This window comes from Hemiscyllium ocellatum, chromosome 37, assembly GCF_020745735.1.
Source record: "Hemiscyllium ocellatum isolate sHemOce1 chromosome 37, sHemOce1.pat.X.cur, whole genome shotgun sequence".
In the NCBI taxonomy this organism is placed as follows: domain Eukaryota; kingdom Metazoa; phylum Chordata; class Chondrichthyes; order Orectolobiformes; family Hemiscylliidae; genus Hemiscyllium; species Hemiscyllium ocellatum.
In genome coordinates this window covers 17,438,804-17,457,180 of record NC_083437.1, presented here as the reverse complement: position 1 = coordinate 17,457,180, position 18,377 = coordinate 17,438,804, and the positions used below count along the sequence as shown (strand labels likewise).

Genomic DNA, 18,377 nt, shown 5'->3' with positions numbered 1-18,377 from the left:
TCTTCTGCTTTTCTGTCAAGGTTACACAGGTGGCCTGTTACCCAGATGAAGCAAATATTGCAACCCCCAAAAGCAGGCAAAGCCCCTCCATCCCCATAGGGGAGGTGATGGTCCAGTGGTATTATCACTGAACGGTTAATCAAGAAACCCATGTAATGCTCTGGAGACCTGGGTTCGAATCCCACAATGGCAGGTAGTGGAATTTGAATTCAATTAAAAAAAAACCTGGAATGAAGAGTGTAAAGACGACATTCCCTCCAGGACAAAATGGCCCCCCCTCTTCCTTCACTCCCTAGTTGCACCTTCCCCTGCAACGCCAAAGGTGTAAAACCTGCCCATTTACCTCCTCACGATCCAAGGGCCCAAACACACCTTTCAGGTGATGCAGCGTTTTACCTGCGCTTCGAACAATCTAGTCTACGGCATTCGCTGCTCACAATGTGGTCTCCTCTACACTGGGGAGATGAGACGTAGACTGGGTGACCGCTACACAAAATATCTACCTTCTGCCCGCAAAATGAGCTTCCAGTTGCCTGCTAAATTAACAACCCACCCTGTTTCCTGGCCAACATCTCTATCTCAGGCTTGCTGCAGTGCTCCAGCAAAACTCAGCACAAGCTGGAAAAATGCCATCTCATTTTCCACTCGGGAGCCCTCAATATCGAGTTCAACAATTTTTAAAGGCCTGAACTCCCCCATCTCCTAGCCTGTTACTACACACACCATACCTTGTTATCACGTAGTCTGCCATTACATACTACCTATTGTTAGCCACTAACAATCTTCATTAACAGCTGTTCACCATCCCAGCCAGATAGTTATCAACTCTGTCCAACTGTTCTTTCTCTTTGGGCTCTATCCCTATGTATCATTTATTCCTTACCCCTTTCCCCTCACTCTATCTTCTGCATTAAACCAACATTTTCCTAGTTACCATCAGATCTGAGGAAAGGTCACCAGACCCGAAATGTTAACTTTGATTTGTATTCACAGATGCAGCCAGACCCGCTGAGCTTTTCCAGCAACTTCTGTTCTCATGTATGATCGTGAATCTATTGTTGATTGTCGGGAAAAGTCCATCTGGTTCACTAATGCTCCTCAGAGAAGGGAACTCCTTACCTGGTCTAGCCTACATGTGACTCAAGACCCACACTGCTGTGCGTCTGGGAAACTCTGGGCAATTAGGGAGGGGTAATAAATGCTGGCCCAGCCAGTGACACCCTCATCCCATGAATGAATGTTTTGAAAATCTGAAAAAAGAACTGTTCTACCAGTAGGAAGAGTACAGATACCTCCTAGGGGTGGCACGGTGGTTAGCACTGCTGCCTCAGCGCCAGAGACCCAGGTTCGATTCCAGCCTTGGGCGACTATCGGTGTGGAGTTTGCACATTCTCCCGTGTCTGTGTGGATTTCTTCTGAGTATTCCCACAGTCCAAAGATGTGCAGGTCAAGTGAATTGGCCATGCTAAATTGCCCAGTGTTCAGGGATGTGTAGGTTAGGTGCATTAGTCAGGGGGAAATATAGAGTAATAGGGGAATGGGTCTGGGTGGATTACTCGTCAGAGGGTTGGTGTGGACTTGCTAGGCAGAAGGATCTGTTTCCACACCTTAAGAATTCCAATGCTAATTCTAAATGAGCATCCAGAACGATTCGTGTAAGCCACCACAGGGAAGAAAAGTCACTGGCATTGATTAGGTGAAGTGGGAAATGTAGAGAAAAGGCCAAATTGATAAAGGACGAGTGACCCTCTTCTAAAGATCAGTCCAAGTGCACAACTATTAGAAAAGTGGGAACAAGTCCCTTGCTAGCTCTTTGACTCTTATTTCCCCTGATTGGAAAACTGTGTGCCCCTCCTCCTTATGCAAATCCAGATAGGAAGGGATTGTTATGCAACAAACAACAACAGCAGGAAATCTCCATGTTCATAACTAGGGTCAGCAAGACCAGTTGCAACATTTCCTGATCAGGCCAAGATCAACGAGGTGAACAACCATGGGACCTTCCCACCCTGCATGAGGCAGCTGTCAAGCTGTGAAGAAACAAGGAGGTGGTACCAAAGGATACAGAGTTGAAGCAAGCAAGGCTACAGACCTGTTGAGGAGTCAGCCCCGCAGGCATTGGACCAAGCTCTGGTGGGGGATGTTTCGAGTCTGATACCTGAACATCAAGATAGCCAGCATCATCCTCCTCATATTGGTCTGGAAGAAGAAAATGAAGATAGAGAATTAAGTCAAATGCTAGAAGTAAGTGACCCAATACAGTCAGCTCTTCTATAATGCAATGGTTGCGTTCTTGTGCAAGCTTGGATTATAGAAAAATCATACTTTAGAAACTGCACTTAAGTGTTGGCGATGTAATCGCATTACAACTTTTAAAAGTTTTAAAATTTTGCACTTTAGAAACAACATCCCCAATTCCTCTATCACGTTACAGCCATTTTGTGTTGATGAAATGCGCATTATAGCATAATATGCTTTTTTCCCATAAAGTGGATGCATTCGAAGATATGAGAAATGGTACTTAACAAGGAACAGAACAAAACGGAAAAAAATGAAGACCAAAAGAAGTAATAGTTCAAACTGGTGATTAATCGTAATTCTTCCCTCACCGTTTAATCTGTTTTCTTCTAAATGTTGTTCTAATATCTCCCACACTAAGCAGTCTATGCCTGAATGTTAACTCATCTCCTCTCTCTATAGATGTTATGTCTGATAGGTTGGGTGTTGCCAGTATTCCCAGTATCTGTAGTTTCTTTGCTTTTTGCGTGTAAAGAGATTCCTGAGTCCAGGCCAGGCCTGGAATCCAGTTAACTGATGTCACCAGCAGTAATGGGCACAGTCCTGCAGTCGGCCCCATGTCCTCTGAGCAAGGGAAAAGGAATTATTATTTTAAAAATAAAATCAGTCATCGCTTCGTGAGTTGATCAGATTTATGATGGGTAAGACAGAAATCAATCAGCTGCTGATTCTCATTGGGAAAACTTACACAAGATGAGGAATGGTTGCTGCAGATGAGAACAGCTCTCCCTCCTGGAAATGATCAGTGTGATTCAGCAATTAAAGTGAAGGCCAAGAAAAATCAATCTTATTATATTCAAAATCATGATTGTCTTGTTTCACTCATGTAAACAGATGGCTTCCATATGGATCTGTGGTCTACTGTAAACTTAGCGTTTTTAAAATGACAATTTCTGCTGTCTCTGTCTGGAACACAGCTCAAAATGCAACTCCTACAGCAAGTGCTTCCCTAAAAGATGGGCCTCTATTTTTGGAACAGGGCAATAAGATTACATCAGGAAGTCACCAATTAGAGCTGGCAGGAAACCCTCACGCAATAGATTAGAGCATTTGAGCAGGTGTTTATGCCTAACAGATTTATTAACTAACATTGCAGCAGAGACTGAAAAATGGTATCTGGGTGGAAAAAATGCATGTCAATCTTCTCATAGAAGGTCAAATCTTTAGCACCAGCCTTTGTTCATTTTTCTTTTAAATAGATGCTGGTGGACTGTTCCGTGGCATTAGCTGCCTTGCACAGTTCACACACAGACTCTTGTAGATTGAAAACTATCGTTGGGCTCATCAGGTGATTGGGCAGCCTATCTTATAACCTGCCCAATGCTCCTTTCTCCTCTGAGCATGATATAGAAACAGTCATTTATTCATTATCACTTGCTTGGCACCACCAAGATCCATTTTACCAAGTGTCAGCAGCGTATTCATTCACAAAACGAGATTAGAAATGAGCTGTTTATCCCCTATATGCCAGTTTTAACTCAGAATTAACTATATATTTTAAAACGCAAGCAGGCTTCATAATACTCAGCTGAGCTTCTTGATAGTGTTGTGCTGGAAAAACTCTGCTATCACTTCCCATTTAAATGCTGTGACTGGCAACTAAAGGTTCTTTCCAGTATATAAAAAAAAGGGCTGAATGGACACCTTGCACTAAATTAGTCAGCTCGAAATTATCTCCATTATCACTCCCTGGCCTCTTGCCTAAAGTCTCTCCTAATAGCAACTAAAAACCTTTGCACTTCTCGAACCTGAATTTCCCAATACTATTCGTACATGATATAAGTGTCACCATGACAGCGTTCTGTTAATCTAACATAGCTCTGGAATCATTGTGTACTTCTGAAATGCATCCCTGAGGAAAATCTCCAGCTTTCCTCGTGTGGTAGGATTGCTGCTGATAATGGTGGTGCCTTGAAACATCAATGTCAGGACAGTGAAAAGGATCATGAAGGTCATGTTAACAAAACATTAGGCTCACAGAGCAAGTTGTCAGAAAAGACAAATGGCAGACAGCAAATTGCCCAGAGAAGGGCGAGCTGGAAGAATACAGTGATAAGACTGAAAGATCAGGCCAAGGAAAAGTTCTTCCATATATTTTAAAGATTTGCTAAAGCATCACAGAAATCCTAACCCAACTGTCCTATTTGACAGGGTATTAAAATTCCATCAATACCTAAATGTGGGTCACTAGCAAGCACAGTCAGAGATCCACTACTCCCTACAGCTCATAACAAATGTAAAACACCAGAAAAGATAAGGTTATGAAGTCACAAGGCAGAAGTTGCATTTCCTTACAAAATTCTGGAAAGTAATGACATTAATTATGATTCAAGAGTCCAGAATGCAACTCAAACTAATGCCCATACCTTGAGGCTCTCTCTTTTGAAGGAATGACACTTTACGCATTACTGCATTTTTTGTCTTTTCCAGTCCGTCCTTCGTTCCATTTCTTGCTGCCTTCATTAGCTGCTGCATCTGGGCAATGGAATAGCATGACAATTAAGAAGCATAGACAACAGAGCAGCCATTCTAGAGCTACTAGCCTTAAACCAGTGACACTAATCAAACTGAGACTTCCAATAGCTGGAGGGATGACTTTAAAAATGAAAGCAAACTTCAAGCACAATTTTTCCAGCAATATAGTTGTTTTTTTTCTCTTAGAAAACAATCACACCAAAATCTGGAGTCCAGAAAATCTAACTTCAAATTTATCACCAGCACAATTGTTTCTGTTACGAGAGCTGTTACCTTCCTTTTTTTGCTTCTCTCAAGTTCTACATGCACATTCTCAATACAATCTTCACTCATCGTTAGGAATCAAACATACAGTTTGTATCATTGATTGTTCTACTTCCATAACTTACTAAAGTTAATCAAATCGCTCCCCTGAGATTGGTAGGACATGGGAGAGGAGATGGGTCATTTGGACTGTCAAGTCTGTTTTGACATTCAATGAGATCACGACTGGTATTATTGTGGCTTTAACTCCATTTTTTCCGCCTGACCACAATCTCAACTCCCTTATGGATCAAAAACCAAAGCCTTGAATATATTCAATAACTTAGCTTCACAGCTTTCTGGGCTACAGAATTACAAAGACTAAAAACCCACCAACTCCTCCATAAGGTGGTCATAAAAGCCTTTGTTTTGACTCCTAGTTCTGGAATAGCCCATCCACCACCAGATCTTGCTCGTCAAACCCCCTCAAGATCATACATGTTTCAAAACAACTTCTTTGAAACTTCAATGGAGAACAGTCCATCCTGCCAAACCTCGTCCCACAACCTCTTCATCACTGGAATCGGCTACGAGAACCTTTCTAAACTGCTTCCAATGCAAGTCTAACTACTTAAGGCTGGAGACCAAAACTGTACACTGCATTCTAGGGAGAGACTTAACAATATTTTTTTCCCCCATTTTGGAGGTGTTTCTGCAATGTGGAAGCTTAAAGAATTAAAGCAGTGTGGTGAGGCATCAGACAGAGCACTTTTAAAAAAGTGAACGCAGTATCCAAAAAGATATTTTGTCTAACGTAAATGAATCTGTTAACAATGCTGGATTTTTAAAGATTAGCAAGGTGAGGAATGGTAGGGTTGAGAAATGGAACATTGCTCACTTGAGGAGCACAGTGTTAGCTCAAGCACTCACAGGTCAAGTACTGAGGAGTTAGATAAAGTTAGGAAGTGTTCTGTGCTCAATCCCAACAATCTAATCTACAACTTCAGAAATTAGTACTATTGCAATGGTGGCTGATCTCAATCCTGTGACTTCATTGAAATTGGGGTCAATTCCTACTATCCGGCCATGCCCTTAAAAAGTGGGTTGAGACTGCCCAAACTTCATCTTTAATGCAATATAGAATTCTTACTCCCAGGTAATATTAGTGCTGCTGGGGTTCGCTAATCTGAGGAGAAGAGAAAGGTACCTTGCAGTCATATCGCTGTTTCAGCTCCTGTACGTCTCTGCCCCTGACTTTCATTGCCAGGAATTCTCTCTTAGTCCTGGCGTACTTCTCCTTCAGTCTACTGAGATCCGGGGAAAGCTGAGCAGCAATCAGGAGGAAAGGACAAGCACAAGAAAGAGAAGTAAAGATGGGTGGCAGAGGAATAGAAGTGCATGAAAGTTAGTGACGTAGCATGAAAAGATACCGTGCCCGTTAACATTTAATGAAAAGTCCACTACTGCTACTACAAAAAGATAACAAGCACTGCAAGTAAGAAATGAAGTTAATGTTGGAGGTCAGATGGTAATCCTATGGGCTTTACAATTTAACAAAAGTTTAATAAAGGTCTCCTTGGAGCGTACCAACATCTGCATCAAGGACGGACATCTTCATTTGGGAAGCATTAAGTGCAAGCGTGGAAATAAGCACAGTTGAAGCAAGCAGTGCGCCCTATGCAATAAAGCCAAACACCCAGTGACATCAAAAAGGAACCAACTCCAGGTCCAATTGTCAAAGATACAGCACATCACCAACACAAACTGAAATACATCACATACCACCAGATGGTATTTTATATCTAAATTCAACCATTTCTGATCCAAACCTACACATTAGCAACCACATTATCAACTACTTTGAAAACCATAATTTCAGATTTTTATTTATTCAAATTCCACTATCTGCCATGCCAGGACTCAAACCTGGGCTCCCAGAACTTTGCCTGGATCCATGGATCAACAGTCCAGCAAGAAAACCACTAGACTGTTAACAGATATCCCTACATTTGTCCCAATTTGTAGCCAACTGTTTCTCAATTTGACTTAATTAACTTTAGCGTTATGAAATCAAACAAAGGGACTGCCTGAATCACCTCCACACTGCACTCACTAACGAGCAACCAGCAGTTCCACCTCAACTTTTCATGGGTCACAGACTTTATAAAAAATGTAATACTAATCCGACACACAGGCTCAGAACCCACAGTAATACCAATTTTCCCTTTAGTGGCAGCTAATGTAGTGCTCCCTAAATGTGACCCTTTTCATGGTTTGAAAGTTGCCACAACTCTCCATTGAGTTGTTGGAGGTTGGTGGGAGGGGGCGTGCAGGAGGGCAGAGGCCTGTCAGAGGAGGGACATGGCTGTTGTAACTGGGTTAGAGTTCTAAGGTAGTGGGTATCGCTGTATCTGGGCATGGGACTCCAAAATATCAACTCGCAACTCCCCCTTTGCAGTTCCAACATCCCCAGCTTTGGGAAGCCCTGATCTAGTGGCTCGGCACAATCTTTACTCATATCATTTCTTGATACGGTGTGGATATCCTAAATCATTTTCCTGGTGTCCAAAAGAAAAATTACTTATCTGTCAGGCTTGTGATAGGTGCATGTGGGTGATGCCTTTACCCAACTGTGAAATATAAGTGTGGTGCTAGAGAAGCACAGCAGGTCAGGCAGCATCCAAGGAGCAGGACAATTGGCGTTTCAGGTAAGAGCCCTATATCGGGACTGAGGCTTGTGAGCCGAGGAGGTTTAGAGATAAATGGGAGGGGGGGGGGGGGGGGGGGGGGGGGGGAGGTAGCTAAGAGTACGATGGTAGATGGAGGTGAGATGATAGGTTGGACAGGAGGGTGGAGCGGATTGGTAGGCAAGAAGATGGACTGGTACGACAGGTCACGAGGGCAGTGCCAGGTGAAAGTTGGAACTGGGATAAGGTGGGGGGAGGGGAAATGAGGGAACTGGCGAAATCCACATTGATACCGTTTGGTTGGAGGGTCCCAAGGCAGGAGAGGAGGCATTCCTCATCTGGATGGCAGGTGGTTAGGGTGTGGCGATGGAGGAGGCCCAGGACCTGCCATCTCAGGAACTGTAAAACCTGTACCCACATCTCCCTTCTCACCTCCATCCAAGGCACCAAAGGAGCCTTCCACACTCAGAGTTTTACCTGCATTTCTACACATCATTTACTATATCCATTGCTCCCGATCTGGTCTCCTCTGTATTGGAGAGACAGAACTCCTAACTTGCAGAGCGCTTCAGAGAACATCTCTGGGACAGCTACACTAACCAACTCCATCGACATGTGGCTGAACACTTCAACTCCCCCTCCCACGATGCCAATGACATGCAGGTCCTGCGCCATTTCCATCGCCACACCCTTACCCCCGATGCTGGGAGGAAGAATGCTTTATTTTCCGCCTTGGGACCCTCCAACCACACGACATCAATGTGGACTTCACCAGTTTCCTCGTTTCCCTTCTCCCCACCCCCCTCCCAACTTTATCCCAGTTCCAACCTTCCAACTCAGCACCGCCCTCATGATCTGTTCACCTTCCTTCCCACCTATCCGCTCCACCCTCCTCTATCACCATTACCCCCACCTATCGCTCTCTCAGCTATCATACCCCAGCCCCACCACCCTCCTATTTATCTCTCCACCCCATTAGTTCACAAGCCTCATTCCTGATGAAGGGCTCTTACCCGAAACGTCGATTCTCCTGCTCCTCTGATGCTGCCTGATCTGCTGTGCTTTTCCAGCACCACACTCTCAACTCTGATCTCCAGCATCTGCAGTCCTCACTTTCTCCCTGTGAAAAATAAGCGTTTGTGCTTTCAATACATATGACCTCCTATGATCTGACAAACGTCCAGACCTGAGGTTGGGGTGGGTGCTATGTGCATTGTGCTGTCCAAAATATTTTGCTTCTTTGCCCTTCACACCAACACCTTTCTTGTTCATTTGGGTTTTGCACCACTGAATGTGACATTTTTGTCCTTAAGATCACTTCCTGTTTTAACATCTCCATGAGATCACAACCACATTTCAATGTATTATGGAAAACATTTCTCACAACCCCAGAAACTTTGTTGGCTTTTATTCTCCCACAGAGAGAGCAAGTGATATTACAAAATAATTACAAGTCAATTCATTAAATTTCTTGATTTGACCCTTTATCTTTGTAGGAACATAGGAGTAGGCCATTCAGCCCATCGAGTTTGCTCCACCATTCAATATGATCATGGCTGACAATCCTTACATTAACCCTTTATCTCCTTGACAAATTTCTAAATGCCAATCAACTTTAAGCTTACTAAAAGGATGAGCTTCCGAAGATTCACAACCCAAACGTAAAAATATCTTCTCATCTTGGCAGTATGTAGCTTTCCCCTTATTTTGAAGTTGTACCCTCTTAGCATGGCCTCCCCAACCAGAGGAAACATCTTACCTGCATCTACCCTGTCTATCATAGAGTTAGAGAGTATGGAAACAGGACCTTTCATCCAACCAGTCCATGCCTTTTAAGTATTTGCAAGTTTCAATGAAATCATCTCTCATTCTTCAAAGCTCTACAGAACACAGGCCCAGTTTACTAAAACACATCTCATAAGACATTCTCATCATCCCAAGAACGAGTTTTGTGAGCCTTTGTTGTACTCTCTCCCTGAGGTAAAGGCACCAAAAGTCCACTCAGTGCTCCAGGAGTGGCCAAATCAAGGTTATATGTAATTGATGCAAAATTTCACTACTCCTGAAGGGCTCTCATGACACAGTGGTAGCAAATCTACCTCTCAGTCTATAGGCAAGAGATGAAGTCCCACTCACACCACAACTGGGTTATAGCATTTCTGAACAGGTTGATTAGAAAATGACTTGACTACTCCTGTACTCAAATCATCTTACAACAAAGGCTAACCATTCCATCGGTCTTCCTAATCCTTGCTGCGCTGTATGTTAGCTTTCAATAATTTATTGACAAAGACGTACAGATTCCTTCCTACTTAACACTCTTCAGATCTATTCTTCAACAAAAGCATCTAATATTGTATTCTATCTGCCACTCATCAAGTCTGTCCAAATCCAGTCAAAGGCACTTTGTATCTTTCTTACAGCATGTGTTCTATCTAGTTGAGTGTCATTAACAAACTTAGAAACATTATATTTGGTACCCACATCCAAACTTAGTTCCAATATATAAAAGTAACCAACCAAGACCCCATCCCAACCAAATACTAACCCATTTATCAGAGTGTTCTCCTTTGCCATCATATTTTTCATTTATTGCCATCTTTCAACAACAGTCTGTATTTGTTTAACACCTTTAGCACAGGAAAAAAAAATCCGAAGTGTTTCATAGGCAGATTTAATCTATTTCTTCCACCTTATTTCATTCTAACCCAACCAAAACTGCAGGAATTATTAGAACTGGTACAAAAACCTTGCAACAGCAAACCAAGATTTCTCCAGAAAGAGTCGCCAGCCAGAAATTAAGTCATTTGGTTCTCAACTTCCAAAGCATATATTTATAAAGGGAAACATCACATTGAACATTTGGATTGATGAGTCACCGAAAGGTTAATTTGAATCTCCTATATGCGTTTTATTTCCCTTGAAGCAGAGGAAAAAGTTAGGATATTAAATTTGAGTTGACAAGACCAAATGTTCCAAACTTAGAACCCAAATAACCAGTTCAAAAAGGTCCAATCAGAAAAGCCTAAGAATAGAATTTCCTAACAAGTCAGACACACAAATTTAAATGGTCATATTTCTTAACCATTCCGGAATATGTGACAAAACTAATCCATAAACATTGCTTCTGACACTACCGTTTTCTCCAAACCTTCTGATTAAAAGCTTTAAGCATCCTCAGCTGAAGCTTTGCTCCCCATTAATAATCTTACGTCAAAAGGTATTTATATTTTTAAATGTCTGTTCAGATGTGTAATGACAACTCAGAACTAATAAGATTCGAACCCAGGCTGACTGGCTCTGGGGTGACCTGTTCTGAATTCGGTCTGACAATAAGCTCAGAAGGCTTGATTGTTGAAACTTAAAATGGGGCCCAGGTTGTTTTTGTACTGGGAAGATATTCACACCGATAAACAATGGCAAGTGTATATGTGCCAATTCCGAGACTAGGGTCAATTAGGACATTAAGTCCTAATCCTGAAAAGAAAAAGAAAGGAGGCCAATGAGAGTGGAAAATAATTTACCTGGAACAGTCTCAAGTTAATGACAGTGCTTCAGATTCTCAGTCATGTTAAACGTTACATAGGTTACCTTTTTAGTTTAATGTATAGGTTGGCTAACACTTGACGCCAGTGTTATGTTTAGCTTGTTTGTTACATTCAAAGTCTTTAAACTTAAAATCTGGACATGTGATCTTTTCCGTCAGAGAAATTCAAAGACCTTTTAAAAATTAAGCAGTCTCCACTCTGGGCATAAAAGTTATGGTCAACCAATAAGTTCATAGCTATTGGAGCCAATCTTTAGTTTGCCAGGCTCTTACATACCCCAACTCAATCAATCCTTTGGCCTCTAGGGATTATTCGGATTTAATCAGGAAACATCATAAACCACTAAGGCACTGCTTTCTTTGTCCCAGTTTCTGCAACTCAAATGGACTTTGAATACTCAATTTCCATCTTAAAAATTACATTGTCATTTTCCAAGAATCACATCCTTAATTCTAGGAATATTTTGCACTGACCTTAGAATCCACCAGGTCGACACCAGCTAAGCTACCTTCACCTCCAGTGACAATGTATTTTAGCTCAACCCAAATTTGCACGGGGATGGTGCCATAATCCACTTCAGAAATGCTTTTCAGCAAGCATTCGACATAACATCCTCTCACTTCTCATGATAAAAAACTTCACTGAACAATAAACACCCTTACGGCGGTAAACAGAATCCCGGCAGCAATATTTGTCTCTCTGGTCTACCATAACATAATTACACCTGCAAAGGTCAGAGTTCACCAATCATTTGGCCGACTATTGCGATGATTGCGAATATTGTTGCTTGCTGTGACTTTCACCTTTGGCTGAAGGACAGCCTTGGACTTTTGCTGTTCTCCTCCAGGTTTATTTTCTTCATCCGAGCGTTCATCATAGCTCTCAAATTCACTGGAACTCCAACCGTCTTCTAGCTGTGCTGGGCTGATACAACTTACTGCCCGATTCACATCATCGTAGATCAATTCTTCCATAGGCACTGCGTGAAGTGAAATTACAAAGAGGCTTTTAAACTCCAACAATTGGCAAACTGAAGCTTTGACAATATCAATAAGCTCTTATGGGAATTCAAATAAAAATAATTAAACACCAAGAGTTTATCAGGGACCTTATGGGATTTCAATCAGCCATACTTTAGTAATGAATTCTGCACACCAAGTGGAACAGTGAGGATATACATTTGATACAAATATCAAACCCCTATTAGTGACTGAGCTTTGAGAGAATAATTTTACGAGCAATTGAAAATGCAAGATAAAGGGAGCACTGTATAAAACAGGCTTTGTTTGCTCTATGTTGAGAACGATGCTTATTAATATGCATTTAGCATTTCTGTTGAGCGTGGATACAAGTGTCCAAATCTGCTTGGAATACAGACATCTGCAAGGAAAGAGTTCAACATTTTCAACAAGCAATGGCATTTTAAAACAGTGAGTGGGACCCGGTTCTAGAATTCACAGTGCCCCCCAATTTTCAGAGGCTCAGGATAACAGTGCAAGTAATGAGCCCACACCCTGCACATCCAACCTGACCGTTGCGGTATTACCAAGCTCCCTGCAGCTTTCCTGGGGTCTGGCCAGTCTCCCTATGACTTGAATTCGTGGTACCTCACAGAAGTCATAAATTCAGAGTTGGAATTCCGAAATCTTTTAAAAGGCAAGCTCAAGAGATCCCATTCACATGTCCCCTCTGTGCCACCTCCGCACCACAACCCCCATTCTCCCTCATGGCCCCTTATAAGATTCACAGTGCTGCACAGAGGACAATGGGCATGGAAATGACACAAACTGAGCTGAAGGGTATCAGAGCCATTGGGACAGTGCCAGCATAAGTTGGTTTTGAGTTAGTATGGAACCTACAAGGAGTGTGTGACAGTCAGGAGGGATCCAGACTGGTAAAAGGTGAGGACTAGGGAGTTTGACAGCCTTTAAATCCCAGGGAACTGATCATTGTCTTGTAACCAGCCATCTCAGAGAGGAGCAGCACCACCAGTCTCTATCCTGCACTAGTCCACTCTGCCATTTGGGGGCTTGTTACTGAAATGGGTCTGGTGAGTCAGGAAATCAAGCTAACTATCTGAGTAACAAAAATCATGACCATTGTATTTCCACTTTCACTGACCTATAGGGCCATGCCAGACAAGATGTGATGAAAATCTATCAGAATGTTCATTCTGGACTCTATTCCCACTGTATTTGGTAACATATGGAGATGCCCAATGCAGAAAGAATGGACTTTGACTGTAATGACCTGAACAGCGGTCTTCCAACACTCTCAATTTGTGTGGAAATGGCTATTTGGGTGATAGAATGTGGCTGATGGCCATAGAACCCAGTGTGAATATGAAGAAAATAAGCTGCAGAGGAAGAACTAGGCAGGTGATGGGCTGGCAGTGAAGTTCTGGTGGAAAAAAAAGCTCTTACCCTGCTCCTCAGCAAATTGATCTTCATTTGTAACATCATCATAGATCACATCATCCTCTACACCTGGTGATGTATGCTGGGCCGAGGCAGACTGGACTGAAACACAGTGTAGAGAAAAGTAATTTTAAGTTAAAATTTGTGAGTAGCATTGCAATGCATTTAATAGCCAGAGCATCCAATTAAACTTTTATTGATATTTACTTAGGTGCAACAAATTGGGATAGTAGAAACATACAGGACTCTCCTTTTCTCGAAAAATCCAGCATGTTAAAAAGAGCAGCTCACCACATAGTCACCTGACACTAGAGAAGAGATCTTCTAATCAACCCTTTTTAATGATGTCCTCTGAAGGAGGTAGGTCACCTAGCTCAGAGATAGGGACACTATCACTGTGCCACAAGAGTCCCCTGACACCAGAGAATCTGAAAGTCACTAACTCAACACAAAATTCCAATTAAGCAATTAAACATTCACTGAAATTATCAGATTGGCATATTGACACTGGTTGGCAGCAGTCAAAACCAGTATTCTGAGGGGAATTGAAAATAAAAGGTATTTTGGATTCATTGGCCAAATATGTGACTGAACAAGATTTGCATATGTTCATTATATAATGAACACATGCAAATCTTGTTCAATCATATTTGGATAATGAATCTAAAATACCATTTTATCCCCACGCTTCCCCTCAGAATAACAGGAGCAGCAAATAATTGGATAGCAATTTAATCCAGTAAGTTCATGTTACACACAAGCCTATCAACATGTCTTTCTTATCCCTATATCTAATTTTCTGATCTATTCTTTATATGCAGGACTATGGGGAATATCAAATGGAAACAGTAACTGGGCAGTCTCTCCAAGAAAATGGTACTCTCCAGATTTTGCTGTGGGATAATAAACACTGAATACAAATCAAAGTTTTACTCTTGTATTTTTAAGCATAAATTTGCCTTAGTTAGAACAAACATTTTCTCTTGAGAAAAATGCATCAAGAATCTATTTTTAGGAAACCTGCCCCCAAAGAATCAAGGGAGCAAACAGCTCACAACTGGCATGCGATCCCATTGAGAATAAAAACATCAGATGCTTCAATTGAAAATACTTCTTAAAGATCAAAGATACCAAAAGTTCAATGGATACTTTGGTTGAGAACAAACATTATTATATTTCTTTAAAGTCACCTTTGATTCAAGTCACCTGGAAAGTGAGGCAGCGTTGCACAACTCGGTCATTGATTAATTATTTTCCCCTCAAAGACTGAAGTCTGAGGAAAAAGTAAACCCTAACATCAAGCAACAATTCAGAAATGAAAAGCAAAGAAACAACAAACCATGAAATGAGGCTTTGTGTGAGCATGGAAAGCAAGGAGAAACTATTTTTCCTGATCAAATAGTAAATTTGAGGAGAACCCAAATCAGCCTTACAGGGAATCCATCAGGAATTGATTTTAAAAAGCAACTAAGGAAATTGGTATCAGTTTACAAAGAGCTAAAAAGGAGAAAATTACCAGACATGGTACAACAAAGGCAACGCATGCTCACAAACAGGAAGAGACTTCTTTTTAAAAAAATAAACACATCACAGGGAGAAGTGAAAATGGATGAAATCTGAAAAGGACTCAGCTACAATCAACAATGAGACAATGAGCACTTTAAGCAAAATAAATCCCAGCTGAAGAGCATCATTCAGCATCAATCTTCAATTCAGTAGAGGCTTGCATTCAGCCACTTCAATTTGTTTCATGATGTCAGAAGATAGCATTTCTGCTTTTTTAACAAATGATCATTATGTCACTCTAACATATGGACAGCAATTTCTCAATCTCCACAATTTCTGAAAGTGAAGTGAATTTGTGGCACAACAGCTTCTGGGGATGCGGGAAGTTAAGGTGAGCAGAGAAGTGTCAGGAAAGGAAGGGGAGGGTGGCAGTAGTTTCCACCCAGATTGAAGTATCCCCAGAATAAAAGATAATAGATACAGTGATAAATAAGTAAAGTTCAGTACCAGCCTGACAGCCATCTTAAACACACTTTTCAGGCAGAAATCAAGCAAATTGTATTTACACTTTTTGTGTTGAATACATCCCAGTTGTGTTCCAAGTATACAAATGTGAGCAGGAGAGAATAATGTTTGAAAATATATTGGAGGGTCAAGGTGTGAACGTCTCCAAAGACAAGTTACTTTAATTGTGTACTTATCAAAACTTTAATAGTGCACTTTATTAGTGCCACGTGACCAATAACCTGTACCCATGGGGTCAAGGTTAATTGGAAAGATCTGTGAGAAATTTGGGAAAGGCTTGTGAGTTTACCAGGCCCAGAGGAGCCTTAGCTTGATTTGTGAGATGAGACCTTTATAAGACTACCCATAACAAGTGTTGCTACTCAGGCTCAGTTGATTGTTTTTCTTATGTATTGAGAACATCAGTTAAAGCAAGTAAAGATTAGCTATGAATTGGTCTGTGAATTCACTAATATATATAAAATAAAAGGTTTAACAATTGGAACCTGACGTCACCTCACCAAAGCATTAGTCAATTTCCTTCTCAAAGGTTTAGTGGATTAGTATTCTTGTGACTCAATTGTAGTGTCCCTACCTCTGAGCCAGGATGCCCATGTTCAAGTTCCCCCACTGTTCCAGAGGTGTGTAAGATAATTAAAATGTGGTGTGTTACACAGAGGACATATGTGGAGGATTATGGTATTTGATTACTGTGAATTAAACAGCTATCATTGTTACCTCTCTCTCCAATCCTCTGCTGACTAGCCACTGACTTGTTATATAAGACAGTATCTGAAAGGGTTAACTGACATCATGAGAAAAGCTCCACCTGTCAGGACAGGAAGTGCTTTTTCTAGGTAGAGATAACCAATTGAATTATTTGTGTTGGTTTGGTTTGTCAGGTGTCTCTAAATTATGTTTAGTCCCAAGTCCATGCAGCTAACAGGAGCATGTAGTTTTAATTTGAGCCTGATGTCTTGAGAGAAGATCAAGTACCTCTGCTGTCAGTAACTAGTAAGCTCTTTGTAACAAACCCATACTGTTTATCAAGACAGGACCACAATTCCGTCAAGACTTTATACAATCATCTTTCTCCATTTGGTATCAGGAATTTGATTAATACCAAGGAGGAGGAATGGTGGCAGTAAATCTACCCAAAGTATCCTAAATGGTTCTGTAAGAGACAGCTGCACTGCCTGTCCCCATTATGTTAATCATGTATCTAAGTATCAGGTGTGTATGTAATCATAGCTAAACACTTCTTTAAAGGTTCATACAATAGTGAGACTAACCCTACCTCTGTCAGAAACACTGATTTGAAAGAAAATTAGAATTGCAAGGGGAGTAGGTTTTCACATTGCAAAGACAATCAATAATAATCCACGGTAATCACCAAGTTAAACCCTAAAGTTGCAATACTGGACATAGACAGCAGATAATGCTTCAAATCAAGAGTATCCTTATACCAGAAATACAGCTCCAATCATGTGTTATGTGATCTAGAATTAATTGATGCATTGCATTGCTCAACACTGATGTATTTTGACTTGGTCAGTAGTCCAGAGAGAGTGCGAGCGTGTGAGCGAGCAAAATCTCCTAGAGTTTAATTTCCCTGGTGTGGCATAAACAATAGCAAGATGTGGGAAAATACAGGAAAAATGTGAAAAAAAAGACAGATTATCAATACTGAGAAAAATGTTTGTGATCTTTCCCCAGAGCCTTTGTTAAACTTCATTTATTTCCTGAAGTTGTTAGAAAAGTTAAAGATTTTACAAAAAGTATCCAATTTAAACCCACATTTACAGAAAGTGCTTGTCAGGTTTCTATACTTAATTAATATAAATATTAATTATAAATAGATTCTAACTACAGGTAAACATTTACAAATCATTTAATTAAAATCCTACTATTTCAAACTCTTGCTTCCCCTACACACACCTGAGGAGAGGCAGCAGTTGGTTTCTGCCAAAATAGTCACATCCCCAAGCTTTTCAGCTACCTGGGAACCAATCACATACCTGATGGTGACAGAAGGTCTTTATCATTGATAATTGGTCACTAGTCCACAGACCAATCAGCTACCAGTTTCCAGTCAAATCTCTGCTTCTACACACGCCTTGGATCCATCTTGTCTGCAAACCAGCCTTTTGGTACTGAGTCATACAATCATCGAGATGTACAGCATGGAAACAGACACTTTGGTCCAACTCATCCATGCTGACCAGATAGCCTAACTGAAACTAGTCTCATTTGCCAGCACTTGGTCCGTATCCCTCTAAACCCTTCCTATTCATATACCCATCCAAGTGCCTTTTAAATGTTGCAATTGTACTAGCCTCCACGGCTTCCTCTGGCAGCTCATTCCATACATGTACCACCCTCTGCGTGAAAAAAGTTGCCCCTTAGGTCTCTTTTATACCTTTCCCCTCTCACCCTAAACTTATGCCCTCTAGTTCTGGACTCCCCCATCCCAGCGAAAAGACTTTGTCTATTTACTTTATCCATGCCTCTCACGATTTTATAAACCTCTATAAAGTCACCCCTCAGCCTCCAACATTCCAGGGAAAACAGCCCTAGCCTATTCAACCTCTCTATATAAAATCCTCCGACCCCAGCAACATCCTTGTAAATCTTTTCTGAACTCTTTCAAGTTTCATAACATCTTTCCGATTGGAAGGAGACCAGAAGTGCACACAATA

The 18,377-nt window shown here is 41.3% G+C and overlaps 1 protein-coding gene across 6 annotated transcripts in view; it reads right to left on the bottom strand.

The window, feature by feature from the left end:
- The window catches only part of LOC132833601 (rho guanine nucleotide exchange factor 10-like protein), a 205,766-nt gene that overhangs the window by 81,135 nt on the left and 106,254 nt on the right, over positions 1-18,377 (bottom strand). For 4 of the 6 annotated variants that reach the window (XM_060851979.1, XM_060851981.1, XM_060851982.1 and 1 more), the window contains 5 exons: positions 13,675-13,770; positions 12,055-12,230; positions 6,224-6,340; positions 4,665-4,773; positions 2,093-2,199 (listed from right to left, as the gene is read on the bottom strand). In XM_060851979.1, coding sequence (XP_060707962.1) covers positions 2,093-2,199; positions 4,665-4,773; positions 6,224-6,340; positions 12,055-12,230; positions 13,675-13,770 — 605 coding nt within the window. Of the gene's footprint in view, positions 1-2,092; positions 2,200-4,664; positions 4,774-6,223; positions 6,341-8,716; positions 8,824-12,054; positions 12,231-13,674; positions 13,771-18,377 lie in introns of those variants that run through there. The other 2 variants (XM_060851980.1, XM_060851984.1) reach the window with 2 other exon arrangements.